At 40.5% G+C, this 27,194-nt stretch overlaps 1 protein-coding gene across 1 annotated transcript in view; it reads left to right on the top strand.

Annotated features, from left to right (window-relative positions):
- SUGCT (succinyl-CoA:glutarate-CoA transferase) overlaps positions 1-26,042 on the top strand; it is a 737,889-nt gene extending 711,847 nt beyond the window's left edge. Inside the window, exon 14 of the mRNA XM_039237988.1 lies at positions 24,630-26,042. Within this exon, the coding sequence (XP_039093919.1) occupies positions 24,630-24,793 (164 nt within the window). The 3' untranslated portion in view covers positions 24,794-26,042. The remainder of the gene's footprint in view (positions 1-24,629) is intronic.
- Positions 26,043-27,194: the final 1,152 nt, after the last annotated feature.

Raw genomic sequence — 27,194 nt, 5'->3', positions numbered from 1 at the left:
AAGCATCCAGGAGTACAATAGCTGGATCTTATGGTAAATGCACATATAGTTTTGAAAGAAACTGTCATATTCTTTTCCAGTGTGTGACTGTAAATTACATTCCCACTGGCGACGTATGAGTGATCCAGTTTCTCTGCATCATAACCAGGATTTGGTGTGATCACTATTGTTTATTTTAGTCATTCTGATGTTTTAATTTACATCTCCCTCATACTATTGAACATGTTCATGTGTATTTACTAGCCAAGTGTATACTGTATTCAGTGAAATGTCTGTTTATATCTTTTGCTCATTTCTAATTGGATTGTTTGGCATTTTGTGTTTTTTATTTTGTCGAACATATTTGAAAACATTTTCTCCAGGTCTATACTTTGGCTTTAATTCTCTTGACGTAGCCTTTCACTGAAAAAGCAATGTTTTTAATTTTAATGAAACCCAATTTATAAATGTTTCCGTTTATGGACCCTGCTTTTGGTGTCAAATCTAGGAGCTCTTCACCTAGTCCTGGTTCCCAAAGATTTTTCTCCTAGGTTTTTATTCTGTGCTTTATAGTTTTACATCTTACATTTATTCCTAGGATCCATTTTGAATAGTTTTTATAAGGTGTGCAACCTACCTTGAGGTTAGATCGCCTATGGATGGTCAGTTGCTCCATTACCATTTGTTGAAAAGTTCATCTTTCCTCTGTTTAATTGATTTTGCACCTTTGACAAGCATATTGAGTCTTCTAATCAGTAAAACAGTATGTCTATCCATTTACTTAGTTTTTTGATTATTTCTTTCACCAGCATTTTGTCATTTTCAGCATACTTGTTTTGTACAAGATTTGTTCATTTTCTTTACAGGAGTTGGAAATGGTATTGTATTTGCAGTAACAGTTCCCACTTTATCCCTGGTAGTAGATAGAAGTGTGACTACTTTTGTATGCTTATCTTGTATCCTGTAACCTTGCTGAAGTCACTTCTAGCAAGTCAACCTTGCTAAGCGGTGTCTGCTTTTTTGTTTGTAGATTATTTGGCATTTTTTTTACATAGACAGTTATGTTATCTGCAGAGAGGGACACTTTAATTTCTTTCTCTGTAATTCATATGCTTTTCTTTTTTTTTTTTTCTTGACTTAGTATAGGGGCTAGAACTTAAAGTACTTACCATTGAATGAGATGATAACAGTAGGCATCCTTGCCTCGTTCCTAATCTTAAAGAAAAGTAATAAATCTTTTACCATCAGGTATGATGGCAATATTGGGTTTTGTAAATACTTTTTATCAAGTTAAGGAAGTGTCTTCATTCCTACTTTGCTGAGAATTTTTTTTCACAAACAGATGTTGGGGGGCGCCTGAGTGTCTCAGCCAGTTAAGCATCTGACTTCCGCTCAGGGTTTGTGAGTTCGAGCCCTGCATCAGTCTCTGTGCTGATAGCTCAGAGCCTGGACCCTGCTTTAGATTCTGTGTGTGTGTCTCTCTCTGCCCCTCCCCCCTCTCAAAAATAAGCATTACAAATAATTTTAAAAATTTTAAAAAACCCAAATAAATGGTGGGTTTTTCTTAGGGTTTTTCTGCATCAATTGATAAGATCATACAATTTTCTTGTTTAGCCTATAGATATGGTGGACTGAAGTAATTGATTTTCAAATGTTGAACCAGCTTTGCTAAAGGGAGTAGATTCCACTTGGTTATAGAGCATACTTTTTTTTTACACATTTCATTTGCTAATATGTTGAGACATAAAGCTCAAGAGGCATTGATCTCTAGTTTTGTTGTTATGTACTAACTTTGTCTAATTTTGAGATCACAGTAATACTAATCTCATAAAATGAGTTGGGAAGCATACCCTAATTTTCTATATTCTAGAAGTGATTGCCTAAACTTGCTGTTAATTCTTTAAATAGTAAAATTCTCCAGTGAAACCATCTGGGCTTTCTCTGCATCTATTGAAATGATCATATGATTTTTATCCTTCCTTCGGTTTATGTGGTATATCACATTGATTAACTTGCAGATGTTGACTCATTCTTGCGTTTGTGGAGTAAATCCCACAACATCATGGCGTATGATCTTTTTAATGTATTGTGAAATTTGGTTTGCTAATATTTTGTTGAGGATTTTTGCATTTATGTTCATCAGGAGTATTGACCTGTAATTTTCTTTTCTTGTCTGCTTTCGGTATCACGGTAATGCTAGCCTTTTAAAGTGAGTTTGGATGCATTTATTCTTCCCACATATTTGGAAGAGTTTGAAAAGGATAGGTTTTAAACTTTTAAATAATTGGTAGAGGCCGTGTGAAGTCATCTGGTCCTGGACATTTATTTGTTGAAAGGTTTCTGATTAGTGATTTAACCTCCTTACTAGTAGTCTGACTTCATTTTCTATTTCTTTATGACTCAGCCTTGAAAAATTGTGCATTTCTAGGAATTTCTTCTAGGTTGTTCAGTTTGTTGGCATAGAACTACTTTTAATAGTCTCTTATGATCTTTTGTATTTTTGTAGTAGTAGTTGTTCTCTTTCATTTCTGATTTTATTTATTTGAATCTTTTCGTTTCTATTCTTGATGAATCTAGCTTAAATTTTATCAATTTTGTTTACCTTTTCAAAGAACCAGCTCTGAAGTTCATTGATCTTTTCTATTGTCACTTTAGTGTCTATTTCATTTATTTATGCTCTGATCCTTATTATTTCCCTTCTTCTATTAACTTTGGGTTTCATTTCTTCTCCGTTTTCCTTTTTCTAGTTCCTGCAGGGTGTGAGGTTAGATTGTTTGAGATTTTTCTTGTTTCTTGAGGTAGGCCTGCATTACTATGCACTTCCTTGTTAGGATCACTTTTGCTGCACCCCATAGATTTTGGTATGTGATATTTCAGTTTTAATTTGCTCTACATATTGTTATTTCTACTTTGACTTCTTCAATGACCCACTCATTGGTTGTTCAGAAGCGTATAGTTTAGTCTCCGAGGTTTTTTTTTTTTTTTTTTTTTCAGTTTCCTTATGAAATTCTAGTTTTATACCATCGTGGTTAGAAAAGATTCTTGGTAGAATCTCAATCATCTTGAATTTACTGAGACTTGTTTTGTGGCCTGACATGTGATCTATCCCGGAATGGTCTCTGTGTACTTGGGAAGTGTGTATTCTGTTGCTTTGAAGTGGAATGATGTTCTTTTCTTCCTAAGGCTCAGAGTCTTCTTGTTTTATCATTTGTTTTTGTTTAGAGAATTTTCTGTTTATAAGGGTTTGCTATTAACAAATTCTTTCAGTTTTCCTTTGTCTGAAACGTCTTGATTTCCTCTTAATTTCTGAAGGATATTTTTTTTTTGCCAGATATGGAATTCAGAACTAACAATTCTTTTCTTTCAGTAATTTAAAAAAATTCCACTTCCTTCTGTCCTACATGGGTTCAGAGGAGAAATCTCTTGTCATTCGAATTGTTTTTGCCCTATAAATAAGCTGCTGCTCTTCTCTAACTGCTTTCAAGATTTTTTTCATTGTCTTTTGTTTTTAGAAGTTTAATTACGATGTGTCTTGGCATGAATTTCTATGGGCTCATCCTATTTGGGGTTTGTTCAAATTTTTGCAATAGTACATTTATGTATTTCACCAAATTTTCTGAAATTTGGGGCCATTATTTATTCAAATATTTTTCAGAAAGTCTCACTTTCTCCTGTTCTTCATCTCAGACTCCAGTGATAGAAATGTTAGCTCTTTTGTTACTGTCCTGATTCTCTGTGCAATTATTTTTTTCAGTCTATTTCTTTCTCTTCTGAGACTGCTAAATGCTATTGATTTGTCTTCACGTTCATTGCCTGTGTTCTCTGTCATCTCTACTATGTTGTTGAACGCATCGGTTAATTTTTAAAAATTAGTTATTGTATTTTTCAGTTCTACAATTTCTGTTCGTTTCTTTTTAACAACTTCTATTTTATGCTGATTTTATTTTTTTCATTTGTTCCATTTATTTATGAAGCATTTTTGTCTGCTTTATAATCCTTGTCAGATAATTCCAACAACGGATTTATCTTGACATTGGCATCTGTTGATTGTATTTTCTCACTTAAGTTGTGATTTTCCTGGTTATTGTTTTGATGAATAAATTTCAGTTGTATCCAGGGTGTTTTGGATATTATGTTATGAGTCTCTGCATCCTTTTCAATCTCTCTTCTCCTCCACCTCCTCCTCCTTCTTCCGTCATCGTCGTCGTCGTCGTCTTCTTCTTCTTCTTCTTCTTCTTTTTTAACAAACAATCCTCCTGTCAGGGTGTAGCATGAAGGGTAGGTGGATCGTTATGGTCAGCTTCCTACTGGGCTCCCCAAACCCACTCAATTCACTGCTGGATGACCATGACATTATCTTGGCAGGGTAATTAGAGTGCCAGTTTGGCCATTGAATGAGATGAGGTATCTTCTCCCCGCTTTGGTTCTGCTGACTCTACAGGGCTGGAAAATCAGAATGCTACTGCCTGCGTCCATGGTAGTGCTATTGGAATAGTAGGCTAGAAGATCAGCTCTTGGCTTGGCCACACTAGAACCCCTGGGCAGTAGTGGTAGAGGGGTCTTCCTTTGGTGTTTGCCCAGAGTGTGGCAGGTATTTACAAAAAGGTTTACGGTTCAGTTAGACCATCCTTTCCTGGTGCTTTGGCTTAGGAGGAACAGCCTTTCCTTGCTACTTATTTTGCCTGTATCTGTTTGTGGTTCCAGATTGGAGGTTTCTGTAGTGTCCTGTTCAGGATACGTAGGAGGCAACAAGGAAACCCAGAAAACTCTTCTCAGTGCAGTTCTTCAAGTCCCAAGATCCTTTGGCAGTCACTTTTTCTGTTTCAACTTCTCAGAATTTTCCCATTATTTTTGTTGCCTTAGGTCCAAAGGTTTTTAGTTGGACCAGGGAGGACTGGGATTGCTTTTGATGTGATGCTTTATTAAGATTTCATCTTTTCTAATGGTAAAATCAATAGCCTCCCTTCAGAAAGAGTCTCTGTGAAGGGCACCTGAATGACTCTGTCAGTTGAGTGTCTGACTCTTGGTTTTGGCTCAGGTCATGACCTCACAGTTCTTGAGCTCTAGCCCTGCATTGGGCTCTGCACTGACAAAACAGAGCCTACTTGGGATTCTCTCTCTCTCACTCTCTCTCTACGCCTGCCCACTCATGCTCTCTTTCTCTCTCAGAAATAAATAAATAAATTTGTTTTAAAAATGGGTGTCTGGGGCCCCTGGGTGGCTTAGTCGGTTGAGCGTCCGACTTTCGCTTAGGTCATGATCTCGTGGTTCGTGGGTTCGAGCCCCGCGTCGGCCTCTGTGCTGACTGCCAGCTCAGAGCCTGGAGCCTGCTTCAGATTCTGTATCCCCCTCTCTCTCTGACCCTCCCCTGCTCACACTGTTCTCTCTCTCTCCTAGAAATAAATAAAAATATTAAAAAATAAAAAAATAAAAATAAATAAAAATGGGTGTCTGTGCACAAATTTCAGACTAGATCCTAAGCATGAGTGAATCACTGCTGGTCGGTCTTCATGAAGCAGAAACTCAATTCTTATAGCTCCTGCTCCTAAAGCCCTGCAGTGTTAATTATAATAAGAGGAAAAAAGAAGAACTAACCATTTTCAAGTGCTTAAGATATGCCGGGTTCTGGGTTAAATACTTGGCAGGCATTTTTAATTTAATTTTACAAAGTAGTGTGTGAACTAGATACTGTTATCACCCTCATGTTCTAGATGAGGACACTGAAGCTAAAAGAAGCCAAAATATTTGACATTGAATCCACATAGCTTGGGAGAGACAGGACTTTTCCAACTTTGTGATTCAAAAAAACTGATGTGCATATTCAAATTCAGATAGCAAGCCCTGTTCTCAAAGATTCCGATTTAGTGGGTGTAAGGCCGGGCCCAGCAATATGTAATATTGACTTGGCAAGCTAGAAAATTGAGGTAGGAAGCCTTTTACTCACACTTTAACAATATCTGAGGCACTGAGGCATTTGCTTTGTCTTTGGTAAGATGGCTTTCACCAATAAAGGATGAAGAAAACAAGCACACCAGTCCTTTTTAAAGAACATGAGAATTTGAGAATGGTCTTCTCTTTTGGGTTTTGCCCAAGAAGATGTCCAGGACTTCCTAATATGCACTATGGGGTTTACTGCGTATTCGCTGTCATACCACTGGGCAGGGCAATCAGACTCACTCCAGAGTGGCCACTTGGATGTTTCTCGAATGTTCCGTTTCATTGGAAACAAAATTGTGGTTATCCTTAAAATACATATCATGTGTTTGGATGTTTTTGACTTTATAACACTCTTTTTATAGTGTGCCAACTACCAGATCCTTTTATAGTGTACAAAAATAGTCACTTTCCTCACATAAACTGTTTTATACATTGTCATGTAATTTTAAGGTACAAAAACTTTCAGAGAAAGTTTAATCCAGAGAGGACTCTTAATTTACCACATATTATTGTTATAATGCTTACCCTTTTTCTTTCACATGGTTCAAAACGTCTTGTAGAAACCTTCTACTCAGAGTTTTTGTTACGTACTTATTTTTGTTAAGAAACTGACATTTGACAAATTACCCCTAAGTCACTGCTCATCAAAGACTTTCGAACTCAGAATAATCTATAATCTGGGACCACGTCTTCTGGTTTTATGGACCTTGTGGATTTAGAGACCTGAGAATAGTAACTTTAAAGAGTAATTTTAAATTTGGTTTTCATTAACTTTGAAGGTATGATCACTTAGATGCTCAGATGATCATTTTGAAGTTTATCTTTGTGCTATCTTGTTAAAGACAAATCCCTGAACAAATCATTGGCTTAATAGTGATTGCACAGGAAATGTTTCAAATGTTCCTAAAAATAAGCATGCTGAAACACAGAAAGAGTACCCTTTGTAGGAAAGAACTGATTTACTATTGAAAATCCACTTGTGTATATTATTAAGTTTTCTTATGGATTTACAAGACATCTTTGGTCTAGTTTTATTATTTATTTATAAGAAATGAGGTTTCCTATTTTTCATTTGCTTAAGCTGGATTATTACTCAGGCAAAATTAATGGAATTCCAATGTGGAAAGAATGTCTTCCCACTCCGCATGGATTGAGGAAATCCTCACACTTTTCATAGACAACAGCCAGCTTTACCTTTAGTGGAAGAAGGGAACCGAGCTTGTGTTCTTGTAAGCTGTGCAAAGAGCTTTATGTGGAAAGAGAATATTACCCGTGCATTTAATTAACATATAAAAAAAGTAAATGACCATCTTCAAATTTACAATGAAACTGTGAAAATGAAAACAAGGCTTCAGATATTTAATAGCCCTTATTACGTTGTGTGTTAAATACATTTAAATAATTCAAAAGATGGTAGGAAAGAATCACCACAGAATTCATGTGCAGGAGAGTCAGCAGGGCATTTTGTAAGCACCAATATAAATAGCTAAAAAGGAGAATGTGGGGAAAGGGGAAGAATCAATAAGTCAGAAAATGTATATCGCAACAGGCATGTATTATTATTATGTGAAATCTACAACACCCACTAGCAAAGAAACATGGGAAACAAAATTAAATTAGTGTGCAATTGTAAAAATTATAGTCTCATATAAATAAAACCAAGACTTCTGTTTTCCAAATAGAAAAACAAATAGTCATTAAAAATCCAAAGACCTTATGTTCTTCCAAGAAGGAATAAACATTTTTTAAGTCCGACAATGTTTTCCTGAGCTATTTTACATTGTTCATAGAGTCCTACATACTATTGTCAAAATAAAAAATTAACTTCTAAACAAATTAAGTTAAGATAAAATTTGGTATCATTGTACCAACATCCAGATGGTAAAACCTTTCTTTGTGTGAACAGCGAAATTGCCTTTTACTGCCTTGTTCATTTCTGAAAATATAGGGGTCCTTTTTCCTCATGCATACATTAATTCAACCAATATGTATTGAGCATCCCAATTGATGCAAACAAAACAGATATGATTCCTGCCTTCATGGAGCTTAAAAATTCTCCCAAACACCTGTTTTTACCCAATCTGTGAAGTGGATCTTGATACTCAAAAATTCTGCACAGCTGTTAGACTGTTTCATCTTTGGAACATCGCAGGTATCTGTCCTCATGGGTAGCATAAGGATAAGTTGCCCAACTGGGTAAACCAGAGGCAGTGAGAACAAACACACATTTAACACTTTTCTGTTTGTGTGTAACTATTTTGGCTCATATCACCAAGAGGATGTTACCTTGCTTTGGGGTCTGTTTGACAGGTTTTATTTTGCTAGAATCTTGAGGCCTGAGGCTATGGACACTTTGAGTTTCATTGTTTAAGCATGCTGAGAACCGCGTTCAAAGCTTAGTTGCATGAAATCATTCATTCATTCATTCACTCACTCACATTCAGCAAATATTTGTTGAGGAAAACAGACAATGCTTCCTACCATTATAAAGTTGACATCCTAGCAAAGGGAGACAAATAATAGTAAACATACCTGAAAAGTACTATGGAAAAAAGAGAAACAGTGTAAGGGAGATTGGAAGTGTCAGGGTCAGAATGGCAAGTTAAAGTGTCCAGTGGGGTAGTTAGAGTAGACTTCATTGAGCAAGGAAGTGAACGATTTAAAGGAACAATTACTGTGGATATCAGAAGGGAAAACGTCCAAAGCAGGGAGATAAGCTGGAACAAAGTCCCTAAGGATGAGCATGCTTGGTGAAGAGCAAGAAGGCCGGCTCTCCCAGAGAAAGGTGGGTACGAGCAGGGAGGGTAAGAAGGGAAGTCAAGGGTAGCTTAGTCGAGGGGAGGCAGGTGGATGATGCAGAATCTCAGAGCCCACTGTCAGAATGAAACAAGGAAAACTTTGCAAAATTTTGAGCTGAGGAATGATATGAGGTGACTTGGGTTTTTAAAAGGTGACTCTAGCTGCCTTACTGATAATATGTTGCAGGGGGGACATGCAGAGAGGAAGTCATGATATGAGGCTCCACAGAAATCCAGACAAGAGGTGATGGTGGCTAGGTCGAAGATGTTTGTAAAAAAATAAAATAAAATAAAATAAAATAAAATAAAAAGGGAGGGGGTTGGATTCTGCATATATTTCGAAGGCAGAGCCAATAGAAGTTGCTGATGAGTTGGCTCTTGGATGTAAGAGAGAGAGGAGTCAGGATGACTCCATTTATACATCGTTTAGCCACGCCTTAGTGTTTCTGTCCTTCTGTATTTCACATATTGCTAGTGACCTTGTTTCTTAATCTAGGATTCTAGTTAGGTGGGTTTTTTTTTTTTTTTTCTAATCCTTCAGTTATTTACTGTACACTCATCTGGTGGCAGGTGCTATGCAAGATGCAAGATGAGCAGAATATTAATTCTGGTCTCAAGAAAGATCACAGGACGTAATACAACTAGAGTTTGAGATACACCATTGAGGAAAAACGGATCAAATGTTATAGGGAACCAAGCAATAGAGAGAGGGAGGCCCAGCAGCAAGTTAGCCTGAGCAGAGAGCCTCAGGAATAACACGGGCTTGAGGACGGCCATGTTGCGAACCATTCCAGGTCAGCAAAGGGGCTGGCATAGCATCAGACCCAGGAGAGAATGAGTACCGTGGGGCTGGAGGGAACAGCTGGCAATGAAGATTAGGCAAGAAGCCCTCCTGTTTCAGAGGTGGCACGAAAGATAAGTGTGGGAATACGTGAGAGGCATTTCAAAGGCAGGACCACTGAGATAGCAAGTTTACAAAGTAAGGCTGATGATTAAGGTGGTTGAGAGGATCACCATGCCAAATGGAAATAAGGGTATAGAAGGAAAGCGTTTTCTAAAATCTTCCCATATGGACCTCAGAGGTAAAGTGGAAGGGAAAACCTAAGATCAATTCTTCTGGCAAAGAGTCAACACGTCCCCAATTTCCCAGCAGCAAGTTTGAGGACCTAATTTTCTTGATCCTCTATGCGCTTGGGCTGTGATTGTGATTTGTGTGATCTCAGACACTCTTGGGAAAGCAAAGATGAAGATGGTAGATATAAAGCTGATTCCGTTAAGACAGAGATTAAGAAGCACAGAAAAATTTTATTAAACTACAAAAGACCTTCAGAGGTTTACAGAAGAAATTTTCAAAGCTCATTCGTAGTAAGAGCCACAAATAACCACCTGCTCCAGCTCTGTTCAGTTCCTCCCCTCAAAACTGAATCGAAATGCAATCTGGCTTCTCTGACTGGAAACTTCTTCCGGTATTTTCCTTAATGGAGCGCAGAGGCAGAGGAGGTGAGGAGAAGGTCACTACTTTGAAGGTCTATGAAGCTTAAAATGTTCTGGCTACAGACTTCAGCTGAACCAATTTTGTTTTCCATGGTGAAGTCTAACCAAACAAAATCCTGGGAATGCGCCCAAAGAGCTTGTATTGGATCCTTGAATTTTAGAAGGCAAAGAAGTGGGAGAATTGATTATTTTGGCAAAGCACACGTTGTCAGCAAGGTGTTTCTTCACCCTTTTTAGTGTTTGCAGAAGTGTTGAAAATAATTAGAAGCAAACACAAATGTTGGAAAGAAGCATTTGGGGGAGCCTTTCTTCTAGGCCAACGTTTTGCAGAGCTCAGCCGCAAGTTTGGGCAGCGCACTCTAAGGGGAGATGGCATGTTTGCTAATGAATATGAATAGCATTTCCTTATGGGCCATATATTTTTCCAGCAGGAAATGGATAATCTACTATGACATTTCAGTGGGCTGGAACGAGATATATAAATCAAATGCAAGTTACCCTGTTTCTTTTTCACATGAAAGATAAATGCCTTAATGGATTAGCAATCGTGAAATATATAAGTGTTTATAATACAATACTGCTTTATAACACCATCTGCCAAAGAAGGGTATTTATTCAGCCACTGATATGAGAACAGATTTGCTTCCACATTATGCAGGGAGGAAATACATCCTAGTGTTAACGAGCACGCACTTTGTATTTAGCCAGCCTAAGTAGAAACGAAATTCTTTAGTTGACTGGCTGTGTAATTTTGATAACATTACTTAACCCCACTTTCCTTGTCGATAAAATGGTGTAATAATAATCCTACTTTTTCAAGTCATTTCGTCTTTCAAGCAAGGTGATATATGGAAAGCATTCTACCAAATGCCTACCACATGGAAGTACTCAATGCATAATAGCCGTTATCATCATTCCACTGGTCAAAATTGGCAACACACAAAATGAGAGTTTCAAAGTATTTGGACCATCTGAACGGATTGCTTTTTAAAGGAGTGCTGAGGGGCTGATTAAGAAGTCCCTCACTTGGTCCCAGCAAATCGATCTCTGCATTAAAGAAAGATGAGGCATCTAATCAGCCTTCATGGGCTAGGTTATGCTGTGGTAACCAGCAATTCCTGAGTAACACCGGCTTACAACAACACAAATACTTTTCTTGCTCGCAGTGTGTGTCCATCATGGGTTGAAAGGGCCCTAGACTGGCAGTCACCATATCACACACTGCCAAGTCACCACACCAGCCCCAGAGAAACCCAGAGGGTCTTAAACCAGCAATTGAGTGTTCTGGCCTGGAGGTGGCATACACAGCCCTTCTATTCACAGTTTGCTGGCCAGTCACATGGCCTCAGCCAACATCAAAGGGGTTAGGACATGGAACACCAGCGTACTCCCGGACGGTGAGACCTGGAAATTTGATGGACAACATTCACGACTACCACAGGGTCATAGACTCAGTTGAAAATGTACTCTTACCTTACAGGTAGCGGCACTTGAGGATTTCTTTATTGATTTGCATAAGAATGAATTAAAATTGTGACAGCAGTAATGATAAATGGTGCGTGTGAACTCTGGATGAAACTAGGGTGACGTATCCAAGTTGGTGGTACATACCACATGTGGCCATGAGTTTCTGGGATGCCTGACCACAAAAGCAGTGCCACAGATTGAGTCCTTTTGTTAAAGAAGTCCAAAGCTGTTTGTATTCTCTATGGCTTTTCCCCATCGCCCGTGCTATTTTAAATGGCTTTATCTGTTTTTATCTCACATCTAATGGGCTTAATGTGTTCTAACTGTGTGGCTCCATTTGGCACTTTGGATGCTGTGGCTGAGAGGCGCCATATAAAAAATACTGTTATTGTTATGATGATGAGTTCAAGCACTGGAGGGGAAATTGTGAAATAACTCGGTACTGGAGCTATCATTATTTTCAGCAAAATAAAGTTTGGCTTCTTATTACACAAGTAAGCCTTGAAGATTAAATGGTATCTACAGCATGTATCTTAGAGATGGGCCAAAGAAGTCAAAATGAAAACGTTTGATATAGCATTTCATATATTATAAAACAGATGTTTGCTTTTAAGTATTCATGATATTTTTAAACGTTGACACCCATATCAGACATCGGGAAAAAAAAAAAAAGATCCACACATTTCATACCACTTTTGTTTTTTTCATTCTTGCTTCCATTATGATTGGACAGGCCAACTATGTTAATTAACTTAACCCTTAGCGTTGATCATTTGCCAGTGTGCTCTGAGGTTGAGCAACGGATTGTTTCATCGCTTTAGAAATGCATCATCAAGACGGGAGGTGCATGGAGTTCTGGAAAAAAGGACTGTTTAGGTCCTTTCCCTCATGATGATGTGATATTATGTTCCCATTACTTGAATATTCATTATGGTTTCCCACGTAGTTTTTGGCTATCTCTGTTTCCTGCAACTGTTTACATTATTAAGTTGGTCTGGGTTATAGAAATGTAGCTTTAATTCTGTATATAGTTAGGGTAGCTTGGGATGTTTGCATAGATTGGGTAGTTCCCTTTTTAGCCTGAGAGAATCATGGAAGTTTTCTAAAAGGAGATGAGACAAAATAGTCAGGGTCTTGTTACTGAAGGGCCTCAAACCACAGATGGAAAACACTACAGGGCTTGTCTGAGGAATTTTCTGGCACACCAGGAACTGGGCCCTCCCTGGGCCTTGAACCAGATAGCTTTCCACAGGGAGCACAGGGAAGGCTTCCTTCTTTTCAGGGCGGGTAGAGGGGAAGGCTTTGGCGTGCGTTGCCCGAGTCAGGAACACAGGAAATTGGGAATGTACTGATGCTGCTCTGAGCCCAGGACTTCCTACAAAGAAATTAGTGGCATATGACAAGTTAATTTGAAAAGATGAGGTAGTAATGAATGCATAGCGCATGAGGCATCTGGAGGCCCTGTAATCTACAAAGACGGAGAGAACAGACTGGTCAGAAGATGAAATGTGAAGTTCCCCGTGGCATGTTCTACCCCAAGGCGCCCGAGTTCGGTTTCAACCTTAGATAACTCCCTCTCTTTCAGTGCTCCTCCCCCCTTCCCCATGAAGCAGTGTGGCCCACCGGCAATGACGAGGGATTTGGAGCAAGACTGGGTGTGAATCCTGGGTCTTCTTCTTACTAACTCAGCGACGCTGAGCAAGTGACTCTCCCTCTACGTCTCTCAGTTTCCCCATTTGTAAAAGGTGATGACAATAGTAGCTTCTGGCATTATCCTAAGGGCCGAGTGAATCAAATGTGTCAAGCACATAAAATAGTGTCTGGCACACAGTGTTTGTTAAATAAGTCAAAGAAGTTCCATGTTTTCAAAGTTCCTTCTCATATACCTAGTTAAAGCCCAAGGGAGTAGAAAATTAATTTCCGGTGTAGGTTCTGATGCTGTTGGAAAACAGCATGGGTGCATTTATCAGATGTGTGACATGGATAATCTAACCTTCCTTAGCCTTCCTTTTGCTAACTGTAGCAAGAGGGAAAAAATACCTATTTCAAGGGGCTATAAAGGGGAATGAACAAAATAAACATTTGAGAAGTGTCTGTTATGTAATATGCGCTTAGGTAATGGTTGATTCCTTTCTCCCTTTTCCTTTTCCTTTAAATACTTGTATCCTTGACTCTGAAGAATTTTTAAGAAGTTAACACTTTTATCCCCAACTTGTTGTCATGAATCTAAAAGCTAACTTGGGGCGCCTGGGTGGCTCAGTCAGTTAAGCGTCCGACTTTGGCCCAGGTCGTGATCTCGCGGTCTGTGAGTTCGAGGTTTGCCTCGGGCTATGCTCGCTGACAGCTCAGAGCACTGAGCATACTTCCGATTCTGTGTCTCCCTCTCTCTCTGCCCCTCCCCCGCTCACACTCTGTCTTTCTCTCTCTCCCTCAAAAATAAACATTAAAAAAAAATGCAGCTACTTCGTCAGTGTTCTGGAAGGTCTGAAGTAGAAGGTGACCAGGCTCTGCTGAGGAATCTAGGTTGTTAAGGCAAGCTCTGGAGTAGAGAAGGAAAGAAAATGATAGCAGCTGGCATGTATTAAGTGCTTACTATGTTTCTGGTCCTTTACGAAGGACCTTTACGAAGAATTTTTTCTTTAAGTCCTCAGAACTTGACATGGTAGGTGCTATTCTCATCCCCATTTTCCAGAGAAGGATACTGAGGCACAGGCTGATTAGGTAACTATTCGAGGAGATAGAGTTAGTAAGTGGCAGAGCCAGGATGTGAAGCTAGACACTCTGCTTCCAGAACCCACACTCTTGGCCATCTTGCCATATCATGTCTCAAAAACCATGGCTACCAAGTCAGCAGGTCTCTCTGCGCACCTGCTATCTACCTTTACACACATTCCGCAGCCTCTCTCGGCAACATGTTGCTCTTCGTCGATATAGGGATGGAAGGCATCCATAAACATACAAAACTGCCTACAGTTATTGTGAGGATCGACTTAGAAAACAACTCGAAAGTATTCAGCCCCAGGCCCCGTTTAGAGCAGTACTAAGTAGCAGGACTACTTACCCAGTAAGTAGTAGCTCCAGATGTCACTGTGTATGGCATGCAGGCTGTGACGGGACCCCTCCTCCCGTCTGCCTGCCTCCGCATGGTGTCAGCCTCCAGCTCTTGAACTCTAGAGTCCGTGAAGTTTATCAGTGCAGCCTCTCAGGGATGGGCGTGCACAGACGTTGAAGTACAAGTCATTGCCGCTTTCCTAGAAATCCTGTAGACTATCCCTGAGGGGACACACACAGTCCTCACTTAGAGGTGGGTACAGCCCACAAGCAGGGCCACGCAGCCACCTTCCTGGTGAGGGGCTGAGGACACCCAGGGCCTTGACTCCCCGTCACTTGACCATGTGGTCTCCTCAAAGGGACCACACCTGGGGTTCCAGATTTCGTCCCAAGTTATGTGCCTGAAATTGCTGTGATGGCCATTTGTTTCTGTGCTTTTCAGCTTGATCGCCTCTGTTAAGGCAGAGGAAAAATTTTCCCACCTTGGGTATCTGTAACTCAGGCCCCCCCCTGCACCCCCCCCCCCGCCTCTTTCTGTGGGGAACAACACTCAGTTATTTCAAAAATAAAAATGTCCTGTTTTCTGCTGTGGAGCCCATGGAAATGTGTCTGTTTAAGGCCAAGAATATGGAAACGCTTTTAAAAGAAATGCCTTTGTCTCCAAATTTATCAGCTATGGAGATTAGTTTTTTATTCATTGAATTTGCTTCCTGGGGACACAACACATTTGATGGAATGGTGACTGATGTAGAGCTTAGATAGTAAAGAGAAGACTGCCCAAGCATCTCATTTAAAACCTCACCACCAAGGATGTTGGGATAAGTACAGTAGCCATGAAAATAGAGCGTTTTAGAATATGGACATTTAAATGGTGAGTGACTTCTTAAATGTATGTATATCCTGGCCCCAGATCTTCTCTGAATTCCAAACTTGCATAGCCCAAGGCCACTCACCTCTTCCGTTGGCTATCTCATAGACATCTCAAACAGCATGTCCAAAAGAGAATCTGACTTCTGCTCCCTCCCAAACTTGTCCATATACAATCCATTCAGTCTTCCCCATGTGGCAAATGGCCCCACCAATTATTCAACCTAGAAACACAGGATTCCCCACTGCTCCTTCTTTCCCTCCCCAACTACCCCGGGCCCATGTAATCCATCGGCAATTCCTATCACCAGCATATGCCTCAAACACATCCTCTTTTCTCAAACTCTACAGGCACCATCCCAGTCCGGGCCACCACCATCTTTTCCGTTCTGCCCCCAGCAGCCTCCGAACACATCTCACCTCACATCTTACCTGGCAACAGAGAGCTATCAGCACAAAGCCTGACGTGGGGCTCGAACGTCATGAGATCATGACCTGAGCCGAAGTCGAACACTTAACCGACTGAGCCCCCCAGGCGCCCCATTCCCTCCCTCTGCTTCTTCTAAAGCTTCTTCTTCTAAACCCTTTGCTCTGCCATTCCCTCCAACCTCATTTGGACCCTCCCCTTTCGTACCAAATTCAGTTCTAGCCACATTGGGTCTTTTTTTAGTTTCTTGAACATCAAACCTGTTTGCGCTGCCTGGACTCTTTTTTTCTTCAGTAGTTGTATGGATAACTCAGTTTAGGGCTCAGCCTAAGGATCATCGAATCAGTTTGACCTTATCACACATTCCATCTAGACAGTCCTTTCCCGCTGCCCTGGCCTCTCCCCACTCTGCTTATAATATTCTCTTCTTTCCAGCTAGATTTTAAGCAACTTTATAATTTCTATAAATTTTTAACTATTTATTTATTTGCTTGTTTACTGTCTGTCTTCCAGATCAGAATAAAAATTCCATGAGAGTAGGGTCTGGGTATGTTTTGTTTGCGAAAATATATCTAGGTCATACAGCCAAGATCTTGACACAGGGATACATACTAAAAAATTATATGGAGACTTAATTAGTGGATTAATTAATTAATTAAAATGACATAAATGGTATTTATTCAAATACTTTTAATGATTGGCAGTCATTAGTTCAGCAAGTTTATGTCGAATGACAGAACATGCACCGTGGAATTTGATGTACAGATCTTGTCCTCATTCTATTATTTAGTTAGCTGCTTAACCTCAGATAAACTAACCCTTTAAAGGACCTCAGTTTTCTGATCCATAAAATGAGAGTTATAAGGGTTTCTATTTAATAAATTCAAAATTCCAATGAGATCATGAACTAAAACACACACTCTAGAGCGTCACCCAGTTGGCTCAGTCAGTTGATTGTCCGACTTCGGCTCAGGTCTCACGGTTCATGAGTTCAGTCTCATGGTTCTTGAGTTTGGGCGCCACATCGGATTCACTGTTGTCAGCATGGAGCCTGCTTAGGATCCTCTGACCCCTTCTCTCTGCCCCTCCCCTGCTTGTGCTCTCTCTCTCTCAAAAATAAATTAAAAGAACATTAAAAAAAAACCACAATCTGCCATCGTTACAGGTGTTTGCCATTATCTTCATTTTGTAGGACCATAAAAAGCATAGAGGACACATTAGCAAACACAATTGGCATGTTCCTGCCCACACAGGAAATACAGACAACTAAATAGACAGTGTAATATAATATGCCTAGTGCTGTTATAGAGGATGCACAGGTAATACGAACTACCCAGATATTCTTGGCATCAAGGTCAACTGGATTTTCTTTGTTTATATTCCTTCAGTTACTTAAAATCTTGCCACATTATAATTTGCTTCATATATGGATCTTTTATTTCTTTTGCAAATTTTGTTTTTTCTGGAGTGTCTAATTATTGTTTTCTTGCATAATGTAATAATATCTTTTTAAAAACTTTTTTAAAAAGTTTATTTATTTTGAGAGAGACGGGGAGTGAGTTGGGGAGGGGCAGAAAGGGAGGGAGAGAGAGAGAATCCCAAGCAGGCTCTGTGCCGCCAGTGCAGAGCCTGACACGGGGCTTGAACTCATGAGACCGTGAGATCATGACCTGAGCTGAAACCAAGATCAGATGCTTAACCAGCTGAGCCACCCAGGTGCCCCTAATTTTATCTTAGCATTACATGTTTCCAATCTTTAAGTTATTCTAATTATATGATTAATGTTCTTTTTGCTTTCTTAGGCTCCCCTTTGGAAGGCCTCTGTCATCTTCCATTTCTACTTTATTGACTGTCCTCATCTGAGCTACCATTCTGGAACCTTCCTTCCCTGTGCTCCCTGGTTGGTTCTCACTGGGTACCAAAATTTTCTATCATTTACTCCCATGTTTTACTGGAGTCAACATCAAGAAACTACTTAGTAAACTTACTTAATCTTTGAAAGTTTCAAAATGTCTTCACACTTGATTAATCACGTGTTTGGATATCTAGTTCTAGGTCGAATATTGTTTTCATTTAGAAACTTGAGAGCAAGCTTCATTTTTCTTCTAGTTGCTAGTACAAACTAGTAAGTTAGTCTGAACTAACACATTCAATCTTTCTGCTTTCAGTTCTATTTCTATTTTAAGACCTGTCCTGGAGCTCCTGGGTGGCTCAGTCAGTAATTGCCTGACTTCAGCTCAGGTCATGATCTCACAGTTTGTGGGTTCCAGCCCCATGTTAGTTTCTGTGCCGACAGCTTGGAGTTTGGAGCCTGGAGCCTGCTTTGGATGCTGTGTCGCCCCCTCTCTCTACCCCTCCCCTGCTTGTTCTCTCTGTCTCACTCTATCAAAAATAATTACACATTTAAAAAAATTTTAAAAAGTAATAAAGCCCTGTCTTTCTCCTCACTGTGGATTTTAAAGTCAGAACCTCTTGAGGGGTGAAATGGGCCAATGAAAACCCATTTCCTCTCGGTCTCCTTGTAGAGTATTCTGGGTTTTAGCTTTGTCTCACTCTTTTACACACATCGACAATATCCTATCCATGTCATTCTTTGTTGAAATATCTTATTCACTAGTGATGCCACCACTCATTTTCTTTACTCATGAAGTTTTGTATTTGTTTAACTTCTAAACTCTTCTGACTGACAGTGGTATTTCAGGAGAGAGTGAAGATAATATTTGTGTTAAAAGCCCCCCAAAATACAACTTGAAATGACTGTACAGGTTGCCATCATTTGGAGGCAGTATAATTTATTTAACCAGTGCCCAAGTTTTAGACACATTTTCCAATATTTTGGGATATTGTGACTATGTGACCTCTTCATCTGGAAGGAAGGGGTTGGAGATAGACCTATGTGAGCAGTACATGAGGCAGTGGGTTGCTGAGCACCTAGTTAACAAGGTAACTTTTGGAAGCTAGAAGTTTAAAAAAAAAAATACGAACAGAATTCCACGCAAAGAGCCGTCACAACCTAACCTGTAAGTTAGAAAGCTATATGGGAGGAAATAGGTATTAAGAATATAAAGCATATTTGGAAATTTGTATAGATCCTTGCTTATAGAATTTGTCAACGTTCCTGATTACATCCATAGTAGAACTTTTTTTTTAATTTTTTTTAATGTTTTATTTATTTCTAGGAGAGAGAGAGAGAGAGGGAGACAGCATGAGCAGGGGAGGGTCAGAGAGAGAGGGAGTCACAGACTGAAACAGGCTCCAGGCTCTGAGCTGGCAGTCAGCACAGAGCCTGACTTGGGGCTCGAACCCACGAACCGCAAGATCATGACCTAAGCGAAAGTCGGACGCTTAACCGACTAAGCCACCCAGGTGCCCCCATAGTAGAACATTTTTAAAGCAAGATTTCTCCATCCAAGAAACTCATCATATTGAATTGACACAGCTCCTTCCAGAAGGATTATACCAGTTTACACTCCTACCAGTCACTGACCTCTTAAAAACAAACCAAAATAAGCCACAAGATTTGCTAATTTTACAAACAAAATTTTACCTTATTTTATTATCTTCACATGTATTTCTTTGATTATTACTGACATTGAATATTACCCACATTCTATTACTCAAATGCTCAAACTAACCCTCCATAAGTGCTGTCAACCTCATTTGAGAAATGTGTAGACCGAGGCTCAGGGACTTTAAGAATTCTCAAGATCACACAGCTTGCAAGTATTTGAAAGCATATGTGAACCTAGATGTTATTTTGCCAAAAAGTCATTTAAGAACACGTGACTTATCTGCTCTTCTTTTTTTAATGGGAGATCAAATTATTCATATTTTTCTTAGATGTAAATAATTGTGTCAAGCGTTCTCTACTTCTTGAGACAAATGTATTTTAAGAGTCCTTTATTCTTTTTGTGTGAAGTCTAGACCGAAAGGCATATCCCTGGTATGTAGGATTATTGCACAGTGTTGTAAGAATAGGAGATTTCAATTGACTCATGAGAACTTAGCTTTCTCTGGGATCTGGATATCACTTTTATTTGTCCCATTGCATATATATATATATTTAGAGAAGCATAAGCCTTCCAAATATACAGTATCTTCTAGGTGTCTTTATGCTAGCAGTTCCAAAATCCAAGCAATACCATTCTAGTGCTTTAATAATAGCATTCTAGTAAATGGTATGTAGTGATACCATTCTAAATTCTTTAAGACTCTTTGTACAAATTCTTAAATGCCTTTCATCCCAAAATGATAGCATAGTCTTCAGTGTATATCTGGAAGTTACCAAGAAAGAATAGTGTTTAGTGGGAGTCACACAAATGGAACTGCCCGTCAGTATGGCTAGACCTGAAGAATTCCCTTATACCATCACTGCACGGAAGTTCAAAATCCAGGCTCTTAGTACTGACACGTGCTGCTAGGTGGCTGAATCTCAAAAACATTATGTGAAGTGAAAGGAACCAGACACAAAAGGTCTCGTATTGTATGATTCCATTTATATGGAATATCCAGAAGAGATCAGTCCAGAGACAGAAAGTAGGTTAGTGGTTGCCAGCAGTTTGGAGATGGGCAGCATTGAGGGAAATTGCTTTAGGCAAAGAGGGTTTAACTTTGGAGTGATGGAAAGCTCTTGCAACCTTTAAACAGAGGTGGTCATTGCACCACATTGCAAATGTACTAAATGCCACTGAACTGTTGGCTTAAAAAACTTTTCTTAGGGGCGCCTGGGTGGCTCAGTCGGTTAAGCCTCCGACCTTGGCTCAGGTCATGATCTCACGGTTCGTGGGTTCGAGCCCCACGTTGGGCTCTGTGCTGACAGCTAGCTCAGAGCCTGGAGCCTGTCTTTGGATTCTGTATCTCCCGCTCTCTCTAACCCTCCCCTGCTCGCAATCTCTCTCTCTCTCTCTCTCTCAAAAAGAAATAAAACATAAAAAATAAAAATAAATAAATTTTGACATTACAAAAAAATTTTTTTCAATCCCCTTTTTAAAGTTTATGTATTCATTTCCAGGGAGACAGAGAGAGTGGTAGAGGAGGAACAGAGAGAGAGGAAGAGAAAGAGAATCCCAAGCACACTGCGTGCTCTCAGTGCAGGGTCCACTGTGGGGCTCAACCTCACGAAATGTGAGATCATGACCTGAGCTGAAACCAAGAATCAGATGCTAAACCTACTGAGCCACCCAGGCACCCCTGAACTGTTCACTTTTATTTTTATTTTATTAGTTTTAAAAGTGTTTATTTATTTTTGAGAGAGAGAGAGAGAGAGGGACAGAGCACAAGCATGGGAAAGACAGAGGGAGAGAGGGAGACACAGAATCTGAGGCAGGCTCCGGGCTCTGAGCTGTCAGCTTACAGAGGGCTTGAACCCACGAACCGTGAAATCATGACCTGAGCTAAAGTCAGATGCTTAACCGACTGAGCCACCCAGGCACCCCTGAACTGTTCACTTTTATTTTTATTTTATTAGTTTTAAAAGTGTTTATTTATTTTTGAGAGAGAGAGAGAGGGAAAGAGCACAAGCATGGGAAAGACAGAGGGAGAGAGGGAGACACAGAATCTGAGGCAGGCTCCGGGCTCTGAGCTGTCAGCTTACAGAGGGCTTGAACCCACGAACCGTGAAATCATGACCTGAGCTAAAGTCAGATGCTTAACCGACTGAGCCACCCAGGTGTCCCTGAACTTTGAAATGGTTCATTTAAATGGTTCATTTCATGTTATGTGGATTTCACCTGACAAATTATTATTTTGTTTAAAAACCCAAGTTCTTGAGCCCAATAGATCCGAACTTGGGAACTGACTCTCACTTACTACCTGAGTGATTGTGGACAGGTTATTCTCATTCCCTAACGGAACTCTAAGCCAGTACCTTAAGCTTCCTTTACCTCCAGTGTCCACCCGGGATTGTTGCGGAGTCTAACAGGACAGCACAGTGGCTGATGCATTGCAGGTTTTTACAAAATATTTGCAGCTGCTGTGCTACGATCACGAGCAGCAATCCCAGCAGTGAGTTCCAGCCCAGATTCTCGGTGTAGTCAAGTGACTGTTTTCCAGCTGGTAGTCAAGCTCCAGGAATTCAGTTAGGAAGGAGTCACATGACATTGACCTCAGTCTTTATACTCTCAGCAGCATCCTTCTTCCCAAAGACAAGTTTTCGATTAAAATTGTTTGGTAATTAATGTCAGAATGAAACGGACTCAGAGCAGTGAATAAGGATCACATCCCTGAAATGTCAAATTATCAGCCTTCTTGTGAGAGTAGTGGGCCCTGCCTTCGCACGTGTGCTCCTTGACTGAAGAGGGACAAACTAGTGAAAAAAACAGGCTGCCCTGGGGCACTTAAAAGGAAGCGTGAGCTTCTATGTGGAAGCTGAAAACAAAACAAATGAATAAACAAACAAAAAGCAGAGACAGATCCTTAAGGACAGAAAACAAACTGGTGGTGGCCAGAGGGAAGGGGAAGATGGGCAAAATGGATGAAGGAGATTGAGAGGTGTGGGCCTCCAGTTACCGAATGAACAAGGCGGAATGAAAGGCACAGCACAGGGAACACTGGCAGATGGTGGCTACGTATGTGGCGAGCCCAGCATAATGCGTGGACTAGTTGAATCCCTGCATCGTACACCTGAAACTAATGGAACATCATGTGTCCACTACACTTCAACAAAAAAAAGTAAATACAATTTAAAACAATAAAAAGAAGCAGGAGAAGAAGAAATGAATTTCACTGAATTTCAGAGAAGCAGTTGAAAGTTGCCATTTGTCCATAGTGGATGGTGTGTGTTGACACAGAAGTGTGGCTTGGGGGTCAGGATGGCTCAGTAGGTTGAGCATCCGACTTTGGCTCAAGTCATGATCTCATGGTTCTTGAGTTCAAGCTCCACGTCGGATTTGCTACTGTCAGTGCAGAGCCCACTTCAAATCCTCTGTCCCTGCCCACCCCCCCCCCACCGCTTGTGCTCTCTCAGAAATAAATAAAACATTTTTTTAAAAAGTGTGGCTTGACAATCTGGGAGGGGGGGGTCTGTGTCCTCTTTATCATCAACAATGGCTTCTACAAAAGTACTTTTTATTACTGGGGTTCTCCGAAGAACTTGAAGCGCATTTGCCGCTTTACTGAGAGTCTATTACCCACACGTGCTTTGGTTTTGTGTGTTCTTCCTTTGCACTCCCCAAATTGGAAGCAGGCTAGAAAACTTCTTGAGATAGAAATGTACTGTTTTGTAGTCTTCTTGTGACTATCTAATTTGTTTTCCTGAAGCCTAGTCAAATGAGCTGTGAAGGACAGCCAGCATAAGTATCACGTACTGAGTCAGGCAGCAGAGGTAAAAAATCTGCTGAAACAACATACACCCGGTGCCCAGCCAGCTTGGTCGTGGAAGAGTGGAAAGGAGGACCAGGCTGTTAAGGTTATAGAAAGTGCACAGCCCTCCGTGTGAGATAGTTCAGCTGGACATGGATTTGCATTCTGGTGCTGTTAGTTATTAGCCACGTGACCTTGAGCAAAACTTGAGCTTTTTGGGCTTTTGTGTCCTGATGTGAAGAAGGAGGATAATAAAAATCCATTTCCGACAGTGGTTGAAAGCATCACTTGGGTTCCCCTGTTTACAGTCGCTCAATGCTCAGCAAACAGTGGGCAATAAATCTCCTCCCCTCACCCTGCACGTGTAAAGACAGATTCCGCAGTAGCCTTTTCTTCATAGCAGCCAGCCAGTCTCATGCCTTGTCATGGATTAGGAACCGCTTAGTGAGTGGTTTTTGTCCTTCATCTCATTCAATAATTTTTTTTAAGTTTTTTTAATTTGTTTTGAGAGAGAAAGCATGCATAAATGGAGGAAGAACAGAGAGAGAGAGAGAGAGAGAGAGAGAGAGAATCTTAAGCAGGCTACACACTGTTCGTGCAGAGCCCAACAGGGGACTCCAACTCACAAACTGCAGATCGTGGCCTGATCAGAAATCAAGGGTCTGACGCTCAACCAACTGAGCCACCCAGGCACCCCTCCATTCTCTCATTTAAATCCTTACACTATCATACCCAGTTTAATTGCAGAACATGGGGCTCAGAGAAGTTAAGCAATTTGTCCAAGATGGCTCTGCTACAAAGTGGGAGAGCTGATGTGCAAGCCCAAATCTCCCTGACAGTGACGCTTCTACCACCGTAAGACTTCGCCAGGGTCTGGCGGAAGTTTAGTTGATCTGCAGTCTGTTGACTTCGACACTGAATGATAACCTGCTAGATCCCCTTTACCTGGGGTCAGGTTTCTGGCTTCAGAGAGACACTGCGCACCTGTCTCATTGTTCTTTTGGATCCAGAGAGACTACCCAGTTGAGTGATGACTGGCAACTTCTGAGCGATCCTGGCACCCACCGAGCTTATGTGCCACCCCCTGCATGGTGGGGGGCAGGTCAGAGACCACTGAACAGTTGAACGAAACTGAGGCAAGAAAAGCCTCATGTGAAAATACATTTCTTTCCAAAATGATGGTGTACCTACAACGTTGTCACTGACAGTGATATTCTTGGCATTCACTGAAAACGCCCCAGGCTGCTTGGGTAATTAATTTCCTAGGGTTAGTCATTAACAGGCTTCCTGCTTTCCTCCTCTTCTGACAGGCCCAGCTGTGAGATACAGTAAGTTCGAGATGTCAGAGGCCAGGCCGCCTCCCCTGCTTGGGCAGCACACGACGCGCATCCTGAAGGAGGTCCTCAGATACGATGACAAGGCCATCGGAGAGCTGGTCAGCACTGGAGTGGTGACCCAGCATGAAGCTGAATGATGAAGCACGCTCTTGCTCAAAACCACAATCTGAATGTGTTTTGCTAGCAAAAGCAGTAGTCTTTCTGGATCCTTCTCCCCCAGTCCTGGTGCCTGCCTCTGCAAAGAAAAGTTAGAGTAATTCCAGATTTCCTGCCTGGTGCCTCCGGAATGGCTCTGCTATCAATGCATCTAGTGCTTTCTAAATGTACCCCACGTTTTACTCCTTACCATTTCCCCCAACCCCACCCAGATAATAGATGAATTGTGGATTTGTGTGTGTGTTGGGGTGGGGGGGGTTGTAAAGATTTTTTTTCTGGAAAAATGCATCCCTCATTCTAATTACATTAAGAGCCCAAACGTTTGCCCCTCCAGCCCACGCAGGTCTGAAAAAGAGCAGATCTCTTGCCGTTCTCTACTTGCGCATAAAGTCCTCATTTAAACCTTTGCTAGGAAGTCGAAGCAGTAAGCAGAACGACAGTTTTAGTGATTGATTTTAAACAGAATAACTTAATTTTGAGCTCATGAACCCTTTGTTAATCTGTAATTTAAACCATGGACTTTGCTGACGTCCATTATAAAACTGAGCTTCATTCTCCCCATGGGGGTAAATATTTGCTTTCTGATCTCTGATCATTTCATGATATGTGGCAGAAAATCGATTTCCATGAATGTATTTTGGAGTGTGTGTATCTGTCTGCATTAGGGAGCGAAGAGAGGTTCCTTAATCAGTATCTTATTTTGAGCAAATGCAATAGGTTTTTAAATGAATGTCAGATGATTATCCAGGTATTAAATAACGTTTAAATAATGACAAGAAGGAGAATATCTGAGTACTCACTGTAGAACATATTATGCCCGAAGTATTTGCATTTACATATTTAAGTTTTTGTCAGAGAATTTAAAGTACAGAAAATATGTTCTGTCCAGAAAGTGGTTAACTGATTTGTATTTAAGTTCCAGGATCAGTCATCTCTCAAGCTATCAATCACCCAAACCCAAGGTAGAGACCAAGGGATCGGATGATCGCATGATCCTGACATGATCGCAACTCACGACTGTTAGGCTCGCATATCTTAAAGCCATGTCACGACGTCCCAAGTCCTAACTGAAAGTTAAATTACAAATGGTCATCCTTCAAACTGTGATTCATGGCTAGTTTTCCTTTTGTTTTCTTTTTCTATCGGAATGATTTGAGTCATTTGTGCTGTAAGCCCCAGTACGTTTCTAGAATCAAGGATTTCAAATAAATAAGGAAATGTGTCTTCTCACAGGCCTCGTGGCAGGTTTTAGAAGCATGCCTACTAGGTTCTGGGAGAGGAACTCCTGCCTGCTTTCCTCTTAGTGGACATTTTATTCTGAGGTTCTCCTGCCTTTTACTATTTAGAAAGTCATCATACAAGGGTAATTTGATGGCTTTTGCAGTGCTTTCCTCCCAATGGCCGGCTCATAGATATGCATTTGGAGACATTCCCTTCAGGCCAGGCATCTACATGAAATTCCTCCATGTATATACAATTAGCAATGAAAATGGTAAAAGACGGGATGACAGAGAATTGGCAAAACCACATGATCTTGAAAAACAGATTAATCATTTCTCCTACTGGTCCAAGTAGATTCTCTTGAAATGCAAATTGCTTGATCTATCTGGGTAGCCTTGTGTAGGAGGGTACTGGTCGTTCAGACAGGGTCACAAAATGCCTCCAAAACTTTGAAATCCATCAAGACTATGGTTTTCATCCACAGAAGAGTTACCATGGGAGACAAATGTATCCAGATTTCCACCTACACAATTCAGGATGATCCAAGAAAACTTTGAACCTGTGCATCACCCAACGGAAAGCATTTACTCTACTGACTTAGTGAGAGAAACCAGTTAGAATATATTTCAAGTTCAGATTGATAATTAGTCCTGAAAGAAGCATTGCGCTGGCTAAAATTTCTAGCAATATGCCCAGATCAAGTTATGCTTTATAAACAAATGTGCTGTTTTAATTATCAGGGCCTATTTTCTTACATACTCCCAAAGCTGAGCACGCTACTAAAGAGACCATATGCTCAAGTTCAGTGTGTGTCAAGGCCCGCCTTCTGGCAGGTTTGTGTCTGAGGTTGACTTAGAAAATTCTTTGAAACTTAGTGGGTTAATCATTATGGAACTGAGGGTGTGTCCACAAGCAACTAGTCTTCCCTCTCTTGATTTATTCCTTAAATTTTTTGCTTCCATGGTTTTCTGGTTAATCAAGCATGATATTTTCCAGCATATACTCTGATATTCAGAATGTTTTCCTAGAAGAAAAATGAACATTGACCAATTGAGTGTGACTAGTCCAGTTACTTGGTATTTCTTCCTTTGTCTTCGATTCATCTACTAGGAGTTGGAAATGCAATCTTCTATTTTTTAAGTTTATTTATTTATTTTGAAA

The sequence above is a fragment of the Hyaena hyaena genome, unplaced genomic scaffold, assembly GCF_003009895.1.
Source record: "Hyaena hyaena isolate Hyena2069 unplaced genomic scaffold, ASM300989v1 scaffold_133, whole genome shotgun sequence".
Lineage (NCBI taxonomy): Eukaryota > Metazoa > Chordata > Mammalia > Carnivora > Hyaenidae > Hyaena > Hyaena hyaena.
This window is presented reverse-complemented; position numbering and strand designations above follow the sequence as displayed.